The sequence below is a fragment of the Pygocentrus nattereri genome, chromosome 12 (assembly GCF_015220715.1).
Source record: "Pygocentrus nattereri isolate fPygNat1 chromosome 12, fPygNat1.pri, whole genome shotgun sequence".
In the NCBI taxonomy this organism is placed as follows: Eukaryota; Metazoa; Chordata; class Actinopteri; order Characiformes; family Serrasalmidae; genus Pygocentrus; species Pygocentrus nattereri.
In genome coordinates this window covers 8705917-8731965 of record NC_051222.1, presented here as the reverse complement: position 1 = coordinate 8731965, position 26049 = coordinate 8705917, and the positions used below count along the sequence as shown (strand labels likewise).

Below are 26049 nucleotides of genomic sequence, written 5' to 3'. Positions count from 1 at the left end.
CAGACACCCATGTAGCATGTTTATAGATTCTTTATTTGTTGTACATATGTTATCAGTTATCATCACGCAACATACACATTAGTTAGCAGTTATTACTGAAGACATGACTTTGTGGTGCAATCAAATTTAGTACAAGGATTGCCTACAAACTAACTAGTGTTAACTCTGGATTTAGCATAGAGGTGTGCAGGAATAAAGGACATAGACCTCCAACTTCCCTCCATCAATTGTTTCCCCTTCCTTGTTGACATCTGCTGCACCCACACAGGCTTGAAAGGAAATTCCACAGATTATTCAAGTGATTACAATCAATGATTCAAGGTAACGACGTGATTTCTTTACAGCGGTCTTGATGAGCCAGGGGTTGCGACTCGAATGTATCCATTTTATTCGCATCCACCTACACAAGATTTTATATGTAATGCTGAAAATTCTGTTCTGTGAAAGTTCTGTGATTCAGTTGTCACTCTGTTCATGCACCTTCTCCACATAGTCACTGGCAAAGTTGACAATATCTATCAGTGCCATGAGGATGATAACATCAGTATCTGAATCTTCAGTGATCTCAGCATGAAAGTTCTTCACAGGGTAGATGTTTTTCATGGGGATGCCCAGTTGGATACTGCTCTCCTCTACCTGAAGAAACAAAGTGAAGGTTGTTTAGCGCTTAAAGACCTGATTAACACACTAATTAGTGTAACAGCCTGGACTGGAGCATATGCAAAGCCAGAAATGCCCACCAGAGGGAGGCAGAGAGGTCCTTCCTAGCAGTCTGTATAGTGAAAGGAAGCTCTCTTACAGCCTGCTGCTCAACAATGCCTCACTCAGCATTACTATGATATCCTACAAGCTTATTTGAAACATCCAACTGCAGGAATTGCAGCAGCAGCATCTTATACTGCACTATTCATGACTGAACGTTGCTGCTGGACCTACAGTGGACTGAGCAGGTCTTGCTTAGTGCAGGTAGTCATGTGCTGAGACTATTTTAAGTGATTCCCACAACAGGGAAATTTGTCCTCCGCATTTAACCCATCAGTGCAGTGAGACACCACATGCACACTAGTGAACACACACTAGGGGGCAGTGAGCACACTTGCCCGGAGCGGTGGCCAGCCCTATCCGTGGTGCCTGGGGAGCATTTGGGGGTTAGGTGTCTTGCTCAAGGACACGTCAGTCACATACCGCCGGCGCTGGGGATTTATTTGGTGAGCTTCCGGTCACAGAGCCGGTTCCCTAACCTCCAGCCCACGACTGCCCCCATTATTTAGCTGCCATCCAATATGTCCAACCTGGACAATCATGCTGTAGGTACCATCTTTTTCGGAAATGTGCCAGGGCCTTGATAAGCACCAAAAGCAATGTGTACCTGTTCACTTTCTATGGATATCAGCAGGTGGGAGTCAAAGGGATCTGTCTTAAATGAGCAGGACTTAGTAGTGCTGGTAAGCAGTGTTAAACAGTATGTGGGTAACAGGCCCCCAGTTTTTGCCTTCTAACACACCACCAGAAATGAACTGCTCAGGCACAACAGGACCTTTTGAGCGAAGCTCTAAATTCACTTCCATTCATTTCAGGGTCTTTTCAGTCCAACAATAAAGGCACTTCTTCTACTTCACTGTTCTCTTCTAGAGAGTGGGCTCTTATGTTATTTGGTGCACAGGCCTGTCAAACACTTTATAGCTTCAAAGGTAATGTTCATTTTAAACAATGTCAAATTTCTCAGGAATGCGCCTCATCCCCACCACTTGAGGGGTGCACAGAGTAGACACATCAAAGCCTTTTTGTTTTTTAATTTTGGCAGACACTCTTAACCAGAGTGCCTTACTTTTGTTTAAGTGTTGGAGTCTTGCCCAAGGGCTCTTATGGGGATTGAAGAGTCTGGGAGGCAGTGGTGTTCCCTGCTATGACAAATCAAGATTTTGTAAATAAAGTTATTATTATTATTATTATTGTAATAGATTGGTGGCCATTTTTGGGCAACTCCCCTCTAGCACAGCTTGTGTCACAACGTTATTGATACTGTGACTGGCTTCAAGCAGAGGCTTGCAGGACTGTCAGAGGAACAGTGGTCCTGGAGGAACACTGCCCTGCATTCTCAGTGCTTTCCCTGCTTTAACACACTGGTTACAAATAGCCAGGAGCCGTTAACCAGCTGGAAATGACTTTATTCTTGAGATCATTTTAACAATATTGGCAGAGAGAGTGTTTGCTGTGATGCTTGCACTACCGTTTAAGAACAAACTTCGTGCTAAGATGCTTTTGGACACCTCCATTTGGTTAGTTGAATCAAGTGTGTTGGGAGCCATGAAAACATTAGACTATTCAGGGCAATGTTCCTCCTGGACTGCACTAGCCTACAGTGACCCTGGATTTTCTTAAGGAGAACATCCATTATTGGCTGTCCATCTCATCACTAACTCTTAGAACACGTAAATGTCCCTCCTGACCTTCAGCCCACAGTGATTTGATTGCCAGGGATCCTCAGTGAAAATATAGTTGTAAAATTCATTGAAATAGCAATTTAATTACCATTTTCAAATGTGCATTCATATTTGAAAATAATCCAGATTATGTTACTACAAGCCTGGGATCACAAGATGAAAGTGTGCGGTGTAATGCCTGAGAAAAGATTTGTCTTATTTTTGGAGGCAAAGTGACAGTCGACTGTTGGTATTTAGCTCCTCTTTTAGTAAACCTGTCCCTATGTGTTTGATGTTTACAATGGATAACAAATAACAAATAACCAATACATCTGAGTACTTGTAAATGGAAGGAACACACCAATAAATAAATAAATAAATAAACAAATGTCATTTGAACAAGCGGTCTGAGATCTTATCAGTTCTCAAGACGCCCTCTTACATTTCACTCCTACTATGATGATGAAAAGCATCGAAGTCAGTTGCAGCTTGTCAACATAACTTAATGGAATTAAATGTCAAACCAGCCGTCATCACTTCCCATGTTTGCACAATCGGATCTGTCCTACTGGTGTTTAGCACAGCCAAACAGCTTATGACATTGACCTGATTCCTAATTCACTTGTAAAGCATGAAATGATGAAGGTTAGATGTTTTGTGGTGGAATTGCACACGGTGCTTACCTTCTCTTTAATCTTCCTGCTGTGGTACAGCTTTCTCAAGTCTTCCCGGACCATCTCGCACGCTACATCCACCTTCGTCAGCACAATGACCTGAGGTATGCCTGCAAAGTCAGGATACAGAAGATAAAGCAATGCATGCACCGTGTAAACATGGATAAATATGTGCTTCAGAATGAGCTAAAGATCATTCTCACTCTTCGAATCTCGATTCGTCATGCAGAAATAATCACTTTGCTTTTTCAAATTTCATATGTAAAGCCCACGTCAACCTCAAGATACTTAAATAACCAACTTACCCAGGTCAGAAGCTCTCTGTCGAATTGTCCTCATTTTGTCAATCACACTGTGATCGATTATTGAGATGGCATCAGCAGGAACAATGCTCACCAGACAGTGGACTTTTTCAGAGAGATCTGGGCAGTGATTGTACTTTGGGTCGTTCTCGGTTACAGGTGATATGGAACTGAACTAAAACAGAAAAATAAATAATTTCTGAATAATTATGGTTATATATTGGTTATTATATTTCCAGCAAAATGACTCTCAGCTGATGATGCACGGGTTTTAGTGAACCTGATTCATGAAGATGTACTTGGTTGTGACGGGGCAGTCCTCTTAACAACCTGGGCTTGTAAGGGTCCAGCCGGCCCCATCTGCTGCCAGCAGAGGGTGGCAGCAACAAGGTGCCCAGCCTGTACCACCTGCTGCCAGCAGAGGGCAACGGTGAGGAGCAGCCACGGACTAATCAGGCTAACCGGACACACCTGTGGCCTTCCCTACATAAAGCTGTGGCAAATGGCAGAACAGAACAGAGCAGAACCCAACCCCAAAACCACAAAGAGGGCTAAGAAGAGAATAATTGCCCCCAAATTACTCACAAAACAAAAAAACAAGCCATACAAAAGGTTTTTGCTCTAAGAGCAAGCAAGTGAAGCGAAGTGAAGCATAAAGCCTTCCTGTCATAATCACGTCTTTTGGGTTCTCATTATCTCTTTTTCCCATTCTAACTCAGCCGTTGTTTGAGCACCCTTTGTTCTACGTTCTGCATTTTTCGTTCCCCCTTCCTCGAAAGGCTTCACACGAGGTTGTTTTGGGGTCCTGGTGGTGCAGCGGTAACACCACAGACCCGCCGATCTGTACAGCAGTGGTTCGAACCCCGCTTGGGGACACCCTATTTTTCACACACTCTGTTGCCCCCATCTACCTCTACTTTTATATATATATATTTTTGCTGGGTTTCAGTTCTGCACTTGGGTCCGCCTCCCCATCATCCTGTAACAGGACTAATTCACTAACATGATCTCCCAAAAATTTTTTTAATGTTTTTGCCAATCTGTGAGTGGCAAACGTATGTGAACCTTAGATTTCAGGATCTGTTGTGACCCCCTTGTAAAGCAATAACTGCAACTAAACATTTTTGGTAACTGTTTATTAGTTCTGCACATCAGCGTGGTGGAATTTTAGCCTATTTCTCTTTACAAAACAGCTTCAACTCTGATATGTTGGTGGGTTTCCTCCCATGAACTGCTGCTTAGGTTGATCCACAGTATTCCAACAGGATTAAGGTCAGGACGTTGACTTACGTGGCCATTTCAAAATACTAACTTTATTATTTTTATACTTTATACTAACTTTATAATCTTTAACCGTTATCTGGTAAAACAAATTGTGTGCTTAGGTTTGTTGCCTTGCTGCAAGAACCACATTCTCTTTAGTGTGACCTCATGGACAGATGTCCTGACATTTTCCTTTAGAATTTGCTGGTATTTCAAAGTTCATTGTTCCATCAATGATGGCAAGCGATCCTGGCATGAAAACAGGCCCAAACCATGATACTACCACCACCATGTTTCACAGATGGAATAAAGTTTTTATGCTTTTATCCTTTCCCCAACAATGCTTCTCAGTTAATGTTCTCATGCATGTTCTTTTTGGAGAGAGGTGTTTTCTTCCTTGCAACCCTGTAATGCACACCACTGTTGTTCAGTTTTCTCCTGATGGTGGACTCTGGATGAACATTAACATTAGCCACTAGGAGACAGGCCTTTAGCTGCTTAGAAGTTATCATGGGTCCCTTTGTGACCTCGCAGGCTATAACATGCCTTGCTCTTGGTGTGATCTTTGTTGGTCAACCACTCCCGGGCAGCGTAACAATGGTCTTGATTTTTTTTTCCATTTGCACTCATTCTATCTGAATTTGGATTAGTCATGTCCAAACCTTTTAGAGATGGTTTTGTAACCTTTTCCAGAGAGATGAGCATCAACAACTCTTCTGAGGTCCTCAGAAATCTCCTTTTATTGGTGCCATTATACACTTCCACCATCATGTGTTGTGAAGATCAGACTGGGATAGACCCCTTTTCTAAAGAGTTAAAACAGGGTGGTCACTCACACCTGGTTGCATCGATTAAAACCACCTGACTCTAATTTCACCTTCAAATTATAATGCGCTAATCCTAAAGTTTCACATACTTTTGCCACTCATAGATATGTAATACTGACTCAGTTTCCTTAACAAATAAATGACCAAGTCCAATTTTTTTGGGCTCATTTGTTTAACTTGGTTCTCTTTATCGACTATTAGGACTTCGTGTGAAAATCGGATGAAGTTTTAGGTCAAATGTATGTAGAAATATAGAAAAAAGGGTTCACAAACTTTCAAGCACCACTGCAACTTAAGATACCCAGGTATGTAGCAAATAACTACTTATGAAATCACAATGATGTTAATTGGCTGGAATTTCAAAAGAATATCGCTGTACCACATAAAGACCAAAAAATATGATTCTGTGGGTTTATGCACTTTTTTTTAATCTGGAATATTTAAGCTGATACAGTGATGGGCATACTGAATAATCAGGACTCTATAATGTGGCATTTTAGTACGAATCAACACCATTACAGTATTTCAATGTATGTTACTGAGAAAAGTCTACGAGCTAATGTCTGTTTCATAGTTCATATATATATATATGTTACTCGGAAGCTATTTTAAGGGCAGTTGTAAGCACTTAACAGTTAGTTACTGAGAATAAGCTACACTTTTATTTTGGTCCTGCAAATGCCTGGGAGCTAACTGTGTTAGTAAATGTGTCGTGTGAATGTATTTTACGTTTTTACGAAAACATTCATAAGCTCCTCATTTAATAATCTCACTGCCCCTTACCTAAACAAGTAAAAGACTAAATATATAATCTATAATTAATTATAATTATTGTGGGACAGTCGTGGGCTGGAGGTTAGGGATCCAGCCTTGTGACCAGAGGGTCCCTGGTTCGATCCCCAGAGCCAACAGCACATGACTGAGGTGTTCTTGAGCAAGACACCTAACCCCCAATTGCTCCCCGGGCGCTGCGGATTGGGCTGCCCACCACTCCAAGCAAGTGTGCTCACTGCCCCCTAGTGTGTATGTGGTGTTTCACTTCACGGATGGGTGAAATTGTGGAACTAATGATGGTCACTTAATCTTAATAGTAATCATTGGTAAACAGACCTTAAAATGAAGCGTTACCAACTTTTTTTTTTGGGCAAATGCATTTCCATCATAATTGAACACTTTTGTCCTAAATTTTTTTCTTTCGGAAATTTGTGCAGTATAAGTTTTACGCTTCTACTGCTATTTGGCATTTCAGCCCTTGTTATTCAACATGCCAAAATATGCACAGAAATACATGGATGGAAACCAACTGACTGAGTGATCGTGGTCACAACACACAGTAAGCTCATCGTTTCTCACATTGGTTATGATGTTTCCTGTTTTGAAAAAACTGCTCACTGTACCCTCCTTTGTCATGAGGCAGTGCCTTCTTGGGGCTAATAAAATAGCAAAACTGCTCAGTTTGTTGTCATTTAAGTTAATTAAGTTCATTTGAGACCAACAAGACTTTATCATGTCCTGGCTGAGGGTGAGCTGGAAAACTGATACCACAAAAACGAACCGTATAAACTGGGCAGGAGTGTTTACTTACTGTGTAGCCGTCTAAAATATGTCCCTCTAAGACGTTGATGATGTCTCCAGTGTCTATCCCTTCTTCGTCTGTTTCAAGTCCCATGATGTCACAGAAAACAAAAGGATAATGTCCATCGTCACGCTTCTTCAGCTTGTGCGTTTTGATCTAGAAAAAAAATTCAGACATACTGTATTGAACCACAGTGGTGGTGTGGAGTGAGGAGATTATAAGGAAGCACCTGCTTCTCATTGACCAAGACTGATTAGGAACAACATAATATAATAATACACAATAATGTTTTAGGCCATTTATTATTTAATGTTATACTTAAAATAGAATACTGTGTTATATAATGCATATACACTGCTCAAAAAAATAAAGGGAACACTCAAATAACACATCCTAGATCTGAATGAATGAAATATTCTCATTGAATACTTTGTTCTGTACAAAGTTGAATGTGCTGACAACAAAATCACACAAAAATCATCAATGGAAATCAAATTTATTAACCAATGGAGGCCTGGATTTGGAGTCACACACAAAATTAAAGTAGAAAAACACACGACAGGCTGATCCAACTTTGATGTGATGCCCTTAAAACAAGTCAAAATGAGGCTCAGTATTGTGTGTGGCCTCCACGTGCCTGTATGACCTCCCTACAACGCCTGGACATGCTCCTGATGAGGTGGCAGATGGTCTCCTGAGGGATCTCCTCCCAGACCTGGACTAAAGCATCTGCCAACTCCTGGACAGTCTGTGGTGCAACATGGCGTTGGTGGATGGAGCGAGACATGATGTCCCAGATGTGCTCAATCGGATTCAGGTCTGGGGAACGGGTGGGCCAGTCCATAGCTTCAATGCCTTCATCTTGCAGGAACTGCTGACACACTCCAGCCACATGAGGTCTAGCATTGTCCTGCATTAGGAGGAACCCAGGGCTAACCGCACCAGCATATGGTCTCACAAGGGGTCTGAGGATCTCATCTCAGTACCTAAAGGCAGTCAGGCTACCTCTGGCGAGCACATGGAGGGCTGTGCGGCCCTCAAAAGAAATGCCACCCCACACCATTACTGACCCACTGCCAAACCGGTCATGCTGAAGGATGTTGCAGGCAGCAGATCGCTCTCCACGGCGTCTCCAGACTCTGTCACATCTGTCACATGTGCTCAGTGTGAACCTGCTTTCATCTGTGAAGATCACAGGGCGCCAGTGGCGAATTTGCCAATCCTGGTGTTCTCTGGTAAATGCCAAGCGTCCTGCATGGTGTTGGGCTGTGAGCACAACCCCCATCTGTGGACGTCGGGCCCTCATTCCATGCTCAAGGAGTCGGTTTCTAACCGTTTGTGCAGACACATGCACATTTGTGGCCTGCTGGAGGTCATTTTGCAGGGCTCTGGCAGTGCTCCTCCTGTTCCTCCTTGCACAAAGGCGGAGGTAGCGGTCCTGCTGCTGGGTTGTTGCCCTCCTAGGGCCTCCGCCATGTGTCCTGGTGTACTGGCCTGTCTCCTGGTAGCGCCTCCAGCCTCTGGATGCTACGCTGACAGACATAGCAAACCTTCTTGCCACAGCTCACATTGATGTGCCATCCTGGATGAGCTGCACTACCTGAGCCACTTGTGTGGGTTGTAGAGTCCGTCTCCTGCTACCACGAGTGTGAAAGCACCACCAACATTCAAAAGTGACCAAAACATCAGCCAGAAAGCAGAAAGGTACTGAGAAGTGGTCTGTGGTCCCCACCAACCAAAGTGTTCCCTTTATTTTATTGAGCAATGTATAATCTATAATTAATTATAATTGTTGTGGGACAGTCGTGGGCTGGAGGTTAGGGATCCAGCCTTGTGACCAGAAGGTTGCCGGTTTGATCCCCAGAGCTGACAGCACATGACTGAGGTGTCCTTGAGCAAGACACCTAACCCCCAACTGCTCCTCGGGTGCTGCGGATTGGGCTGCCCACCGCTCAAGGCAAGTGTACTCACTGCCCCCTAGTGTGTGTGCTCACTAGTGTGTATGTGGTGTTTCACTTCACGGATGGGTTGAATGTGGAGGTGGGATTAATAAGGGTCGCTTAATCTTAATAATGATATAATGATTTATAATACACAAAATGTCATTATAAACCGAATGCAATCATTTAAACCCTATTGTCACGCCTCCCTCCAGCCTGACTGGAGCTAGACAGGTTGGACTGCATTGCCCAGAACCCCTCGCTCCCTCACATGATTCAAGACTCAAGCCAATCCACTTATCCGTTTAGCCTATCCGGACTTCTAATCAACTCTATCTGTTCTCTTGTGTATTTGACTTGTCTGTTCATATCAGATCATTGTGAAGTATTATAACCATTTGCAGTGCATGACCCTGAGTTTTTGCCTTGCCCTTCTGCTCCGTTTTGGATCTTTACTTTTCATATTCATTTACAGCCGAGTTTTGGATTGCCCCTTTGCTAATAAAGCTCTTACACTAGTCTTGTCTGTGAGCTTCTGATTCGGTCTGCCACTCCTACGCCTACATTTCAATGGAAAAAAGTAAAAAAAAGAAAAGAAAAAGAAGTTTTTTTGTCTTTGAAGAGCACATATGCCCATTTGGAATTGAGTTGGTACACATCCACCTTGTTAGAGAGACACGCCAATGTATTTCAAGAAAACTGATGAACAGATGGAGCTTGGAGGACTGGTTTGAAAAAATGATGAGATGACTGACTACTTACTGAAAGAGTGAAGCTTTGTCCAGTGTCTTTTGAGCTTGCCAGAGCAATACTGACATTACGGCCTAAGAGGACCTTCTGAACTGAGTTTATGAAGCATGACTTCCCTGCTCCAACAGGTCCATGCAGCAGAATCCTTAGGGGCTCCACAGTTGGCTTTAAAAGTTGCAGGTTTTCTAATATCTTCTCTTTTTCACTGAGGAAGACACATTTGAGTCAGAGAGAGTACACGCACAAAAAAAAACAAATATATATATCAGGATAATTGTGTTTAATCTTCAAGGTACCCCCACTGTGCCCTGCAGATGGAACCAGTCTGTTATTTGGGCAGCCTTCCATCCATTATCATCTCCCCAAGCCTGTAGTCCATTTTCCTTTGTTGCTTGAAGTTCTGTGACCACTGGAAAATGACCACTCTGTGGCACTTTTTATTCTCATTTCCTTCATTTTTTATTATTTTATTATTTATCATCACTATTGCTGTCTTAGCAGTCTTTTCTATTTTTCTCTTTTTATCTTTTTGTTCTTACCTTAGTCAGTAGTTTTACTGATCTAGTTTAATTCTATTTCATGTATTTTTCATTAGTAATCTACTTACTAGTTTTCTGTCCTCGTCATCTTATTTGTCCTTATTTCCTATTATTTTATGATATTTTCTTGGTGATATTTTATTCATGAGGATACATTTTTATAATCCCTTCTTTTTTTCTATAATGGTCAGCTACATTGTAAATGAGGGTCACTCAGTGCCAAATACAAAGGCATTATTTCAATGCTCGCCCAACATTGTTATATCACGCAAATATTGTTTTTTATTTAAGATCAGATCTCTGGAGAACTTAATGACAATAGGCAGACACAGGCAAAGTGATTAGAGTGTGTGTCAAAAAAAAAAAAAATCCAGATCATTTTAAAGGCCGTATAAGGTTTAGGTGATCTTCCTAGAGTTATGAGAGGCAATGGGAAGACATTCCAGGGTTAAACAGAACAAACTTTGCCCAGAGCGGTGGGCAACCCTATCCACAGCACCTGGGAAGCAGTTGGGGGTTAGGTGCCCTGCTCAAGGGCACTTCAGTCATGTACTGTCAGCTCAGGGAATCGAACCGATGCCCTTCTGGTCACAAGACTGGTTCCTCTAGACCATGAGCCGAATGCTAGAGGATGGGATGAGGCCCATTGCAGAAAACCCATGTCCTTTTTCAACCCACGTGCTGCTGCTGTGCATTTTAACACCATTGTAGACCGATCTTTGAAACTTCTGAGAAAGGTGGAGTGAGTTTACTGAGAACTCTTTAATGCTGAGCGGCTTCTCATTGCTGTTTGACATAGTTTTATATATTTCAAATCGTAGTGCAGGGTGCAGGGATTGCCAAACAAATGAATCAAGGCATGATCATTAAGCTGCTGTCCACTGGTACAATCCACTGTCCACTGGTACCTGCTGCTTTCCATCATGGTTTGTAGCTACAGCTGGATGACAAATCAGTGGTAATATGACTTGATTCCACTAAATTTTACATGATTTACTAGGCAAATTTATAAGTCAGCGCATTTCATTTTACCCACAACAAACATTTGCCCATCTCTATTGAGTATAGAAGCTTTAATGCGTGTTTCCATTCCATATTCGCATTCAATGTTTCAAAATATGCATAAAAATACATGGAGGGCAAAGTAGCTAATGACACTGACATGTTGAGAGCGTGCATGGAGCTGTTATGAATGCATCAGGCACAGTGGTGTCGCTGGTTTTTACCCACATCTGTGCCAACTTTGAGACTGGTCCCCCACTGAATTGTGGCTCTGTGGTTAACGACTGGTCATTAATGCAGGGCTAGAAAATGACTAACGCAAATTGTTGATGGCAATAGATGGATGGACGATGCGCACCTCACATAATCCTTTTTGGCGTGCAGGGACCAGTTCCTGCAAGCGCTACTACTATAAACATTCGCATTCTTTCTGAAGAAAAGTGTTAAACATACGTTCATCTCATATCATTTTCATTTAACAGGCACGAATATACGTACTTCCAGTTAACTTGCCTCCAAGGAACTTCAAGTTCTGAGTAATAAAATAATTCAACAGTGTTAGCAGAAGAAAATAAAATTGCACGTTACACAGCAATGCCTGCACGATCACTGCTTAGAGCAAACAATTTCCACACTAATGTTTCTACATTAATATTGTGCTATGATATTTGTGCTATGATACAGGGTTCAGTGCTGTGATATTAGTGCTATGATACAGATTTAGTCTTATGATAGTAGTGCTTTGATTGGTTTTGTCTACTTGCAGTTGTTCACATTGATTTAATTATTGGTCGTATTAATTGAAATTGTAAGTAATTATGTTAATGATTGTGCAAATTCTGTTGTACTTGACCATGTTTTTTTATTTTTTATTTTTATTTAACTCAGATGAGACTCACCCGGTGAAGGCACAGGATGGAAATCAGCAGGATTAAGAGGTCTTTGTGGTGCTTTTCCTATGTTTAGCACTGTAAGATACAGGAAGCAGGAAAACGTATTGCCAAGTGGTATTTACAGATGCATACATAGAAAAAGTGAAGATTAATAATAACATATACTAAAACGACAATAAATAACCATGATGTGCAATACAAACATAAGCAGTAAAACCACAAAAAAACACGTCGACAATTGTGCATGTGCCCTCCAGTGAATGAATTGAGTGACTATGCACTGTGAACAATAACGTGTAAACATGCAATTTGCAATGGTGGCATGTGCCCGCCCAGGCCCTGCCCCCTGTATACACAAAGTGCCAGTGTATAATATGAGTGGAGAGATATAATGCAATGCCCAGCTGGTGCCCAGTGAGCCTGTCCTGTCAGAGGCTCTGTTTACAATGCTGGATGTTAAAGTTTTTTAATAAAGCCCAATTCTAAAAATGCATAAAGATTTTGTTAAACAAACAGTAAGCAGTGATTTCAAAATGTTAGTTATTTACTGGAAAACAGAACAACGAAGAGATATTTACTACTTTACCTTATCAACCTAAAATATACTTTAATTCCCAATTTGATGCAACAGTCCAGCATGTTACAAACATTGAGCCTCAAGGCATTCGTCTCAAATTTTTCTTAAAGAACAAATCCCAAATAATAAAAGATTTTGGAATCTTTGTGGAAATTGGATAAGCTGATTTTCAGGAGAAAAAAAATTCTCCTTAAGAACAGTTGGTGAATGAGGCCTAATAATTCTCAGTGCACGACTGCATGGAATTTAGGAATATCACCATCTGCGTTCCATAACATTGTTGGCTGAGGAGGGACGGAGTTGCTGCTTCTCCTGCTCTGATTGCATGGACAGCTGCACAGAATCAGTGGAGGAGTAGAGACTCTTTAAAAGCTGACCCTCTCTCCAGTGAAGCTGGAGCCACATACCGAGCATCAGACCAAACAGCCTCAGAAAAAACAGAAAATGTTACACTGGCATTTATATGGAGAATACACATTAGTTTTTGTAAGCTATATGAATCAGCATATGCTCGACCAGGTCTAACGGTCTGATGGTCAGATGTTTCACCAGATCTGAGACGTGATGATGGGTTTCCTGAGACTCGAAGCCATTTAGCTTGAGGAATGATATTGTTCTCACTCTGAGATCTGAGGATGTCATAAAATGTACCCCGTAGCCCTGCCTAGTGCAAATGAACATATATTTGATTTGTCTGAGAGAAAGAACGAGGCCCAGGGCCAAGAGGCAGAGAGGAAGCTAATGCGGAGCTTGTTGAAAGCCACTGGTACTCGTAATAAAAATCAAACACTGTATATACCTTATTAACATCAGTTTTTTTCTCATGAATTAGCTTAATCGTCTTAAAAAGAAGTAAAAGAAACTAAAAATGGCAATACAATGACAAACAAAATCTCAAAGATGATCCAGTAGAATTTAGCACTGAATATTTTTGTTCAAGTAGCATCATAAGACACAGCTTAATGTTACAGGGCATTAAAATAGTAAAATTCTATTTTTAAACAGCCGTACTTTCTATTCTGGCACTGCAGTTTGGAGCTTACCTTGTTGCAGCCAAGAAAGGAAAGACATCATGAAGATTTTTTTTCTCCCCAAAAGCAACTGTTCTAACTGCAACTGCAAGTAAGAAGCTACCAAAATATACAATTCTCCTCCTGTCTCCTCCAGAAGCCCAAGTGATGATGATGCGGGTCCTGCAGCTCTGCTGCATTGCGTCGGTGGTGAGCAGCTTATATTCTGTCCAAAGTGAAAGTATTAGGGCAGCATAAAACGACTGTGGAATAATTCATTGCTTAGTGAGCAGACAGCCCTTGTCAGCATTTGGCCAGAAAAATAACGTAGATGTCTCTATGTCAAAGGCAACAATCCAGACAAGACTTGACCAGAATACATTTACCACAAGGTCTAAAACAGAAGTGCGCAGTCCTATCCACCAAGGGTCTGTGTGGCTGCAGGTCTTCACTCCAAACAAGCTAGAGCATACCTGATTGTATTTGTTTTAATCAGTTAGCCTTGAAAAAAGTCTTCAAACATTTCGTTAGGTGAGCTCCTGCTTTGTTGGAGTGAAAACCCGCAGCCACACCAGCCCTCTGAAGATAAGATTGGACACCTCTGCTCAAAACCTCTGGTAAGTCTCAATAACAGGAAGACCAGATTAGAGTTTGCCAAAAGAAACATTCAAAACAGCCCAAACAATTATAGAACAACATATCTTGGACAGGTGAGTTAACAGTAGAACGGAAGGTGAAGATTATGAAGAATGGAAGGAAATACTCATGATGCAAAACATACCACCTAATCTATCAAGCATGGTGGAGGTAGTGTTATAGCCTGGGCGTGTATGGCTGCCAAATATTCAGCTGACATGATGGAGAGAAGGAAGGTAGATATTCTGTGTGTCCAGGAGACCAGATGGAAAGGAAGCAAGGCTGGAACATTGGAGGTGGATTCAAACTGTTCTATCATGGTGTAGAGAGGAAGAGAAATGGAGTAGGGATAATCCTAAAGGAACAGCTTGGGAAAAGTGTTCTGGATGTAAAGAGAGTGTCAGACAGGATCATGAGCCTGAAGTTGGAGGTTGATGGTGTGATTTTGAATGTGGTCAGTTCATATGCACCACAGGTTGATTGTCAGTTAGAGGAGAAAGAAGAATTTTGGAGTAAGATGGATGAAGTGGTAGATGGTGTCCCTAGAGAGGAGAGATTGGTGATTGGTGCAGACTTCAATGGACATGTTGGTGAAGGAAACAGAGGGGATGAAGAGGTGCTGGGTATGTATGGTGTGAAAGATAGAAATGCGGAAGGTCAGATGGTTATAGATTTTGCAAAGAGAATGGAAATGGCTGTGGTGAACACGTATTTTCAGAAGAGGGAAGGACACAGGGTGACATACAAGAGTGGAGGGAGGTGCACACAGGTGGATTATATCCTTAGCAGGAGATGCCACCTAAAGGAGACTGGAGATTGTAAAGTGGTACCAGGGGAAAGTGTAGCAAGGCAGCATAGGGTGGTTGTCTGTTGAATGAGATTAGAAACAAAGAAGAGGAAGAGAGTGAAGACAGAACCAAAGATTAGATGGTGGAAGCTGAAGGAGGAGGATGGTTGTAGGCAGTTCAGGGAAAAATTGCAACAGGCCCTTGGGGGCAGTGAGGAGCTACCTGAGGACTGGGAAAATACAGCTAAGGTGGTGAGAGAAACTGGCAAGAATGTGTTGGGTGTTTCGTCTGGTCAGAGGAAAAAAGACAAGGAAAGTTGGTGGAATGAGGAAGTCCAGGAGAGTATTCAGAAGAAGAAGGCAGCTAAGAAAAAGTGGGATAACAAGAGAGATGAAGGAAGTAGGCAGGAGTACTGTGAGGCTAGTTGCATAGCAAAAATAATGGTGGCAAAGGCAAAGGCTCAGGCCTATGATGAGCTGTATGAGAGGCTGGACAGTAAAGAAGGAGTAAAGGACTTGTATCGTTTGGCTAAACAGAGAGATAGAGCTGAAAAGGATATACAGCAGGTTAGGCTGATAAAGGATAGAGAGGGAAATGTACTAGTGAGTGAACAGAGAGTGTTGAGTAGATGGAAGGAGTACTTTGAAGAACTAATGAATGAGGAAAACGAGAGAGAGAGGGGGACAGTGGGGGGAGAGATAGTGGATCATGAAGTGCACAGAATTAGTAAGGTGGAAGTGAGGGCAGCTTTAAAAAGGATGAAGAATGGAAAGGCAGTTGGTCCAGATGACGTACCTGTGGAGGTATGGAGATGTTTAGGAGAGAAGGCAGTGGACTTTTTAACCAGGTTGTTTAACAAAACCCTGGAGAGTGAGAGGATGCCTGATGAGTGGAGAAGCAGTGTACTGGTCCCCATTTTTAAGAACAAGGGTGATGTGCAGAGCTGCAGTAACTACAGAGGTATAAAGTTGATGAGCCACACCATGAAGGTATGGGAAAGTGTTGTTGAAGCAAGGCTAAGGCGAGAGGTTCAGATCAGTGAGCAGCGGTTTGGTTTCATGCCCAGAAAGAGCACCACAGATTGTGTCTTTGTGGATCTAGAGAAGGCATATGATAGGGTGCCAAGACAGGAACTGTGGTACTGTGTGAGGATGTCAGGTGTAGCTGAAAAGTATGTTAGGGTGGTGCAGGACATGTATGAGGATAGTGAGACAGTGGTGAGGTGTGCAGTTGGAGTGACAAATGGTTTCAAGGTGTAGGTAGGGTTACATCAGGGATCAGCTTTGATCTGCTGTGGCGACCCCTAAAGGGAGCAGCCGAAAGAAGAGATAAAAAGCAGCTGGATGAATTCTGAAGTGTGCAGAGGCATATCATCTGCTCAGATTCAGGCAAATGCTTCAAAATTCATTGGACAGTCCTTCCCTGCAGATTAACATTGACCCAATGATCTAAAGTCCTTAGATCTTATGCCTATCAAGCATGCATTTCATTTACTGAAGGCAAAATGTAAGGTTGAGTCAAGTTAAGTGAAGAGACTTTTAGCTCAGTTTGAGTTTGAAAACCTGATTGCTTGAGGAACAACGCTGTTGCAGAGTCTGGCAGTGGTGGCATGGAAGCTCCGGTACCTTCTGCCAGATGGCAGCAGTGAAAAAAATTTGTGTGAGGGATGGATGGGGTCGTCTGCAATGCTAGAGGCTTTCTGGATACAACGTGTGGTGTAGGTGTCCATGATGGAGGGGAGAGAGACCCCAATGATCTTCTCAGCTGTCCTCACAACACATTGTAGGGTCTTGCATTCTGAGGCGGTGCAATTCCCAAACCAAGTGATGATGCAGCTGCTCAGGCTGCTCTCCACAGTTCCCCGGTAGAATATAGTGAGGAACGGAGGAGGAAGATGAGCCTTCTTCAGTCTCTGCAGGAAGTAGAGGCGCTGCTTGGCTCTCTTGGCTATGGAGCTGGTGTTGAGGTACCAGGTGAGGTTATCTGTGATGTGGACACCGAGGAACTTGGTGCTCCTGACAATTTCCACAGCAGAGCCAGTGATGGTCAGTGGGGGGTGGTCACCTTGCACTCTTTGGAAGTCAACAACCATCTCCTTAGTTTTCTTTACATTCAGAGACAGGTTGTTGGCTCCGCACCAGTCCATTAGACGCTGCACCTCCTCTCTGCACGCTGAAGTGTGGTGGTGATGGTGTCTGAGCGGTTGGGGTGATTTGCAAATTGAAGTTGGTCCAGTGAAGGTGGAAGCTGGTCTTTAATGTACCTCATGACAAGCCTCTTGCAGCACTTCATGATGATGGGAGTGAGTGCAACGCGACGGTAGTCATTGAGGCATGGATGATGGTGGACTTCAGTGCTCAGAGAGATGTTGAATATGTCCGTGAGAACATCAGCCAGCTGTTTGGTGCATTCTCTGAGCGCTCTGCCTGGTATGTTGTCGGATCCTGGTGCTTTTCATGGGTTGACTCTGTGTAGAGTTCTCTACACATCAGCAGTGGACAGACACAGTACCTGTTCACTTGGAAGAGGTTTGGTTTTCCTCACCGACGTGCCTTTCTGTGCCTCAAACTGAGCATAGAATTTGTTAAGCATGTCTGGAAGAGAGGCATCACTGACACAAGCTGGTGGAGGTGACTTGTAGTTGGTGATGGCCTGGATGCCCTGCCACATGCGTCGTGTGTCAGCAGTGTTTTGAAAATGATCATGGATTTTCTTTGAGTAGGCACACTTAGCCTCTTTGGTGGCCTGGGAGAGCTTGGCTCTTGCCACATTTTACATTTACATTTACAGAATTTAGCAGATGCTCTTATCCAGAGTGACTTACAAGAAGTGCTTTGCCTATCTAGAGAAAGTATCTTTGCTAGTTACATTCAGAGACAGGTTGTTGGCTCCGCACCAGTCCATTAGACGCTGCGCCTCCTGCGCCTCCTTGAGTTCAGCCATTTCAGCCACATATTGCAGACAGTTATATAAAATCAAAAACATAGCCATGCAACTCCAGAGACAAACACTGGTAGAGGGTCACACTGAAGATTTCACTGACACAAATAATGCCTACTTTGCTACATGTCAGTTTGTAAAATTCCTGCCCTGCAAGTTCTGCCCTGGCCAACTATAAGTGCTATTACTGTGAAGTAGAAATCTGATCTGATCTGAATCTCATGTTTATCTTGTGTTTATCTATATAGACACATATAGACAGCGTGCTGCACATATTGCACTTTCTGTGTGGCTCATTGTGCATCTTGCACATCTGAACACTAGACACTTCATTTGGTACAATATATGCACATATTTATTGATTCATTCTGTGGTCATTATATGCCGCCACCTGTAAATTTTTGTACAGTCATTATTGCAGTGCATCCCTCATCTCAGGTTATAGATATTATCACAGACTGTTGTATTTTTTTCTATTTGTATATGTGCCTGTAGAGAGGATCTGATATGTCTACACCCATTTACGGTTACTGTATAGTGTATAGTGTTGTGTGTCTGCTACTGGCTGCTAAATTGACTTCGGGATCAATAAAGTATCTATCTATCTATATATCTATCTATCTATCTATAAATCTATATAAATGTATAAGAGCGATAGCTGCTCTGCCATGATACAGTAGACCAAACAAACTCACAGAAAGAGCAGTGTGTGCTGAAGCACAATGAGTGTGAAAATCACTTATTCTCCTTTGAGTCACATACTACACATTTTTAAACTGCATCTGCAAGTTTCATCAGCACTGTGCATCAGAACTCTACATTGGAAATTTCATGAAAAATTTCACTATGCATAATACCAAGTGTAAGTGGTGTGGTGTAAAACATGCCTGGTCTCTGGAGCAGTGGAAACCTGTTCTCTGGAGTGATGAATCATGATTGATTATCTCTGCATTTAGCAGATGCCAGTAGAACGTTATCTACCAGAATAGATGGTGCCTACAATAAAGTTTGGTAGAGGAGGGATAATGGGCTGGAATATTTTTCAGGGTTTGTGCTCTGGCCATTATTTCCAATGAAAAATAATGCTAATATAACAATATACAAATCTTTTACACAAATATTAGCTCCTGTGCTCCTACACAGAAAATAGTAAACATGTTTTCTAACAGAATTGTTTGTAGTTTGTCTTTTTATCCTTCCTTACACATCTGACACCATATTCACATTGCATTCATCTAGAATTAATTTCATTTAATCATAGAAATTAACAACATGAGAATTTAGAAATTAAATAAAAAATTAAGAAGAAATATTTCTCTTCTAGGTCACTATTCTAATTGTATAAAATTAGAATGGTATAAAACAGGCAATTGTATAAAAAAGTTTTAAAATGATTTTAAGGTACAATGATCCCTGTACTGTGATCTCTGGACAGAAATATTCATGCTTGTGTGATGCTCTGTTGAAATTCATCTGTCCTTAGCATTTCCATACTCTCAGCCTGATAGTGAAAATGAAGATAGGGATTTTGATAAAGAGCAGAATTCATGGTTCTGTCAATTATGGCAAGTCGACCAGGTCCTCAAGCAACCAAGCATACCCTCACCATCACACTACCACCACCATGTTTCACTGTTGGTACCAAGTTCCTATTGTAGAATTGCTTAACTTTGCTTATTGTCCTTAACTTTATGCCAGATGTAACGACACTCCTGTCTTTCAAAAGGTTCCACTTTAAAATGATCAGTCAATAGAAGATCATTCCAAAAAGCTTGGAGTCATCAAGTGTTTTTTGACAAATATGAGACAAGCTTTAATGTTACTCTTGGTTAACAGTAACAGCTGGCAGTAGTCAGATCCAGGTGTGTCGATTTCATTGTTCTTACTTGTCAGATAAATCTGGTTAATTAGTTGAATGAGTAATAAAGTAATTGCCCTTGCACCAACTTCCCTGGACCTGAAAAGACACACAGTGGGATCATGTGTTGTGGTCTGAAAAGTCCAACTTTTACATTTTTTTGAGGAAATAATAGATGATGCGTTTTCCTGACCCAGGAAACAAAAGACCATCCAGATTCTTGCCATCATAAAGTTCAAAAGCCTACATATGTTTTAACTTAACTTTATGAGAAAGAGCACAGCCAGTCTGTAAAGAGCACAGTTGGTCCTTACAGCTGCTCTGATAAATGCTATTAGCTTATAGCTAAGAAGTGTAGGACAAAACAGCTGTAGTGTGTAGCCACAGATATTCATTTTAAACCAACAGATAACAAATGAAATCTGAATATCTAACATGTGGGGAAGATCCATTTTTACCAAGTAGATTTACTTCACCCCTTACACACGGCAGGGTAGCACTTTATTTGAAGGCTACATAAAGACATCATAACACATTTATAAGCATTGAATAATCTATTTATAATGCTATACTTGAGAATTGATGAACACCTTATGCTAGTAATCACAAGATACCATAAGCTGAAGTAAATGAAACTGTATTCTCATGTAGAACTATGGAGAACTCAAAAAATGTCTACGTTAGACCTTCCTTCTAAGTTCTATTACTTGGGAATGATGCTGCATAATAAATGTCCATCACTGTAGTTTAAGGTCCTTTATATCAGTGTCATTTACTTCATAGAACATCTTATGTCCTCTAGTGGTTTATAGCATAAGCTGATCAAAAATACTCAAATATTGTTTCATAAATATGTTATTCAGTGCTTACGTAGACCCTATGTTGGTGAGCAGCTAGGTTAATATTAATGTCATTCAAAACAAAGTATAGATACTGCAGACCAGGTTGGTCACTCAGATGAAATTATTGAAATATCAAAACACAACAACAACCTTTAAATGAATGTTCTAGCCCTCTTAACATGTATATGGAAAAAAATACTTTGAGTATATCATTTAATCATTTTCATGCGTCATCATTTGATCAGGACATATACAATCCCATTTCAAAAAAAGTTGGGACAAAATGTAAATAAAAACCAAATACAATGATGTGCAAATCATTTAAACCCTATGTTTAATAGAAAATAGTGCAAAGACAACATGTCATATGTTGAAACTGAGAAATTTTATTGCTTTTTTTTTTTTTTAAATATATGCCATTCAAAATTTGATGCCAACAACATGTTGCAAAAAAGTTGGGACGGGGAAAACAAAAGACTGGTAAAGTTGTGTAATGCTGAAAAAACACCTGGTGGTTGATTGGCAACAGCTCAGTAATGCAATTGAGTATAAAAAAGAGCATCTTAAAGAGGCTGAGCCTTTCAGAAGATGAGGAGGGGTTCTGCACTCTGTGAAAGTAAATTTTGGGTTGGGTAAATAATGCAACGATTCAAGAAGAACGTTTCTCAATGTAAAATAGCAAATAACTTGTGGTTTTCATCATTTCAGGTACATAATATCATTAAAAGATTCTGAGAATCTGCAGAAATCACTGTATGCAAGGGAAAAGGCTGAAAACCAGTATTTATTGCCCATGATCTTTGGGCCTTCAGATGGCACTGCAATAAAACCAGGAATGATTCTTTAGTGGACATCACTGCGTGAGCTCAGGAACACTTCTGAAAACCACTGTCTGAAACCAGTTCATTCCTGCATTCGCAAATGCAAGTTAAAACTCTAAACCGTGAAGAAGAAAGCATATTTAAGACAGCACTTGTTGTATTCATTTCCCAAACACAAAGTATTGTTAAAAGAAAACGGGATACAGCAACAGTTGTCTTTGCAGTATTTGCCTTTACTTACATGATTTGCATATCACTGCATTCTGATTTTGTTCATATTCTGCACAGCATCCCAGCTTTTTTGAATATGGGGTCGTAATTTAATATAACATAATAAAATATAATGCATAATACAAACATCAAGCAAACCATGCCTTTGCTCTACCACTCAAACGTCTCCTTGATTGATTGCTTAATTGATACAATAGTGGTTAATCCTCCACCTTTTATACACTGCTCAAAAAAGTAAAGGGAACACTCAAATAACATCCTAGATCTGAATGAATGAAATATTCTCATTGAATACTTTGTTCTGTGCAAAGTTGAATGTGCTGACAACAAAATCACACAAAAATCATCAATGGAAATCAAATTTATTCACCAATGGAGGCCTGGATTTGGAGTCACACACAAAATTAATGTGGAAAAACACACGACAGGCTGATCCAACTTTGATGTGATGTCCTTAAAACAAGTCAAAATGAGGCTCAGTATTGTGTGTGGCCTCCATGTGCCTGTATGACCTCCCTACAACGCCTGGGCATGCTCCTGATGAGGTGGCGGATGAGGGTGAGGGATCTCCTCCCAGACCTGGACTAAAGCATCCGCCAACTCCTGGACAGTCTGTGGTGTTGGTGGATGGAGCGAGACATGATGTCCCAGATGTGCTCAATCGGATTCAGGTCTGGGGAACGGGCGGGCCAGTCCATAGCTTCAATGCCTTCATCTTGCAGGAACTGCTGACACACTCCAGCCACATGAGGTCTAGCATTGTCCTGCATTAGGAGGAACCCAGGGCCAACCACACCAGCATATGGTCTCACAAGGGGTCTGAGGATCTCATCTCGGTACCTAATGGCAGTCAGGCTACCTCTGGCGAGCACATGGAGGGCTGTGCATCCCTCCAAAGAAATGTCACCCCACACCATTACTGACCCACTGCCAAACCGGTCATGGTGAAGGATGTTGCAGGCAGCAGATCGCTCTCCACGGCGGTAGCGGTCCTGCTGCTGGGTTGTTGCCCTCCTACGGCCTCCTCCACGTCTCCTGGTGTACTGGCCTGTCTCCTGGTAGCACCTCCAGCCTCTGGACGCTACGCTGCCAGACACAGCAAACCTTCTTGCCACAGCTCACATTGATGTGCCATCCTGGATGAGCTGCACTACCTGAGCCACTTGTGTGGGTTGTAGAGTCTGTCTCCTGCTACCACGAGTGCAGGGCCAGATTAACACTTCCTGAGGCCCGGGGCTAATTACCAGGATGAGGCCCTTCATATGATGTTCTGACGCATGACCTCACACAAACCCACTGACACATCAGCGTACACAGTACCAATCTATGACAGACTACCGTTTAAAGTGAACTGGTATTATGATTTCAATTCAATTCACTTCAATTCAATTCATTTCAATTCAAGGGTAGCTTTAATATCATTACTGAATCGTTACTGAATAGTTTGCAAAAAAAACAAAACACATTTCCAGTAGATGGGGAGTAAGACAACCATTCTCTTGCCACCTTCTCTCCATTTCTGAGCGAGCGACTGAACAATGTTTTGCTCAGACATCGCTTCTGATTTTTATAGCTCCTTTCAGAAGCCGAAAAATCGGCATCTTTATGTTGACATTGTGTGGGTGCTTCAATTCCCTTTCCGACCCAATAGCTTCGCATCTCCTCATTAACTTCTCCCCAGCATGCAATATCTGTTGATATATCTATTTTCGCCCCTGCCTCAGAATCAACAGGCTCATCTGCTACATTACCCACTGGTTCTTCTCCATCACTTGTTTCCTCAGAGATTGTAGCACTATTGCTAGCAGACTGGCTAGTTGGGCTGGTTAGTTGGCTAGCGGTGGTTGGCTGCTGTCCATCACTGACAGTTGTCTCTTTGCTGGTGGTAGCTGCTACAGCAGGCTGACTACTCCACATGTTGGTTAATTTGGGTGTTTTCTGTAATAATTCTGTCGCTCTTTCCTTTTTTATTGATTGTAATTTTCGTTTTTTTGCTCCGCTCTCGTGTTTCCTTTGGCCCGACATTTTCGCTTGTTTCGTTTTTTTTTTTTCTATTAATTTTTGTCATTTGACATTCAGCGACCGGAGGCCCCCCTAGTGGCGAGGCCCGGGACTGCAGCCCTTTCAGCCCATTCTTTTAATCCGGCCCTGCACGAGTGTGAAAGCACCACCAACATTCAAAAGTGACCAAAACATCAGCCAGAAAGCAGAAAGGTACTGAGAAGTGGTCTGTGGTCCCACCTGCAGAACCACTCCTTTATTGAGTGTGTCTTGCTAATTGCCAGTAATTTCCACCTGTTGTCTATTCCGTTTGCACAACAGCTGTGAAACTGATTGTCAATCAGTGCTGCTTCCTAAGTGGACAGTTTGATTTCACAGAAGTTTGATTTACTTGGAGTTATATTGAGTTGTTTAAGTGTTCCCTTTATTTTTTTGAGCAGTGTATAAAATGCATTTACTAGTTTTGCTTCAGATCATGTTTGTTGTTCGTTACTGTAAGTGTGAGTAACACATTTTGTTCTTAATATTTACCATTTCTCAATGATTTTAAAAAAAATATGTTTGTATATACAGTATTGTGTGAAAGTTTTAGGCATCTAAGCAATTTTTTAAACAATATAGCTCACCAGTGAGTTAATCACAACATACATTAGAATGAAGTCATATTCATAATTCAAATAAACATAAAAACAATAAAGAGTAAAAAGAATTTCTTGGGTCCATATTTTTCCTTGACACCTTCACAGCCGCCACAGAGACTTGTTAGTATCATCAATTACATCATGAGCACAATTTACTGAGCACTGATTGGTCAAACCAGGAGCTGCTTTTTAACTACATATAATACTGGACTTCCTCGAGGAGAGGCTGGGAAATGGGTAAACAAACACACCAACATCCAGAAAGTCACTATATACATATATATATGATTATTAATTAATAAATTAATAGACTTTGTACCTTTGTACTTTATACCACAATAGTGTCTATGAGAATTTAAAATGTTTTGAATGGTTACGGCACTGTGGTGGCTGAGAAAAAAGCAATAAAACATTTCATAAAAATGCTGTAAATACAGAAAACGTGCAACTGCAGAAACGCTGATAAGCAAGTCATAACACAGTGGAGACACTGAAAGAGGACAGAGCCATTCAGACTGCAATTCTATACAGCGCAAACATTTAAAGTAACTTTTAATTTAACTTAAATTTTATGTTACCATTTATTTGACCAGATTACTGGCATCACTGTATAGTAATGAGAATGGGCTGGAGCGTGTAACTGTAATAGTTCATCCAGTAATACCAGATAACTACAGCATAGCTACGGCATGTCAGATAGCAAACTAGCCAGGTTAACTTAACTTAGTATGTAAATGTCCGAGTATCTGCGGTCTGATCTAGCTGCTTCTGTCAGTGATTTTCCATCAGAGCGATTTGAGCGATTTGAGTCTTCCAGACACATTTTCATTGTGCTGTGACTGGCTCTGCAGTGACTGGTTTCTGAAGTTGCATGTGTTTATTTGCAGTGCATTTATGAAATGTAGCATTATTGTGGTCATTTTGATGGGAGTGTTTTCTGTGTTTGCATTATGCATTATTATAACATTATGACCACGTCCTTGTTTCTACAGTCATTGTCCATTTTCTCAGCTCCACCTAATATGTAGGTGCACTTTGTCACAACCACAGACTGTAGAAAAGTCCACCAACCAAAAATACCCAGCCAACACTGTCCTGTGACCACTGCTGACCACTGATCACGGACTAGAGGATGACCAACACAAACTGTGCAGCAGCAGATGAGCTATCGTCTCTGACTTTGCATCTACAAGATAGATTGACAAGGTAGGAGTGTCTAATAGAGTGGACAGTGAGTGGATCCACTCAGACCAGCGTAACACACACTAACACACCACTACAACATCAGTGTTACTGCAGTGCTGAGAATGATCCACCACCCAAATAGTACCTGCTCTGTGAGGGTCCATGGGGGTCCTGACCACTGAAGAACATGGTAACAGAGTATCAGAGAAACAGAAGGACTACAGTCTGAAACTGTAGAACTACAAAGTGCAGCTATACAGTAAGTGGAGCTGATAAAATGGACAATGAGCGTAGAAAGAAGGAGGTGGTCAGAATGTTGTGCCTGATCGG

The 26049-nt window shown here is 41.6% G+C and overlaps 1 protein-coding gene across 1 annotated transcript; it reads right to left on the bottom strand.

The window, feature by feature from the left end:
- Window positions 1-19: 19 nt before the first annotated feature.
- LOC108441478 (interferon-induced protein 44-like) lies at window positions 20-13942 on the bottom strand. Its single transcript, XM_037543854.1, has 8 exons — window positions 13810-13942; window positions 12196-12264; window positions 11795-11828; window positions 9768-9960; window positions 7075-7221; window positions 3403-3574; window positions 3107-3207; window positions 20-636 (listed from the first exon to the last, which is right to left on the bottom strand). The coding sequence occupies exons 1-8, from the start codon at window positions 13838-13840 to the stop codon at window positions 457-459; spliced, it is 927 nt and encodes a 308-aa protein (XP_037399751.1). The 5' UTR covers window positions 13841-13942; the 3' UTR covers window positions 20-456.
- Window positions 13943-26049: the final 12107 nt, after the last annotated feature.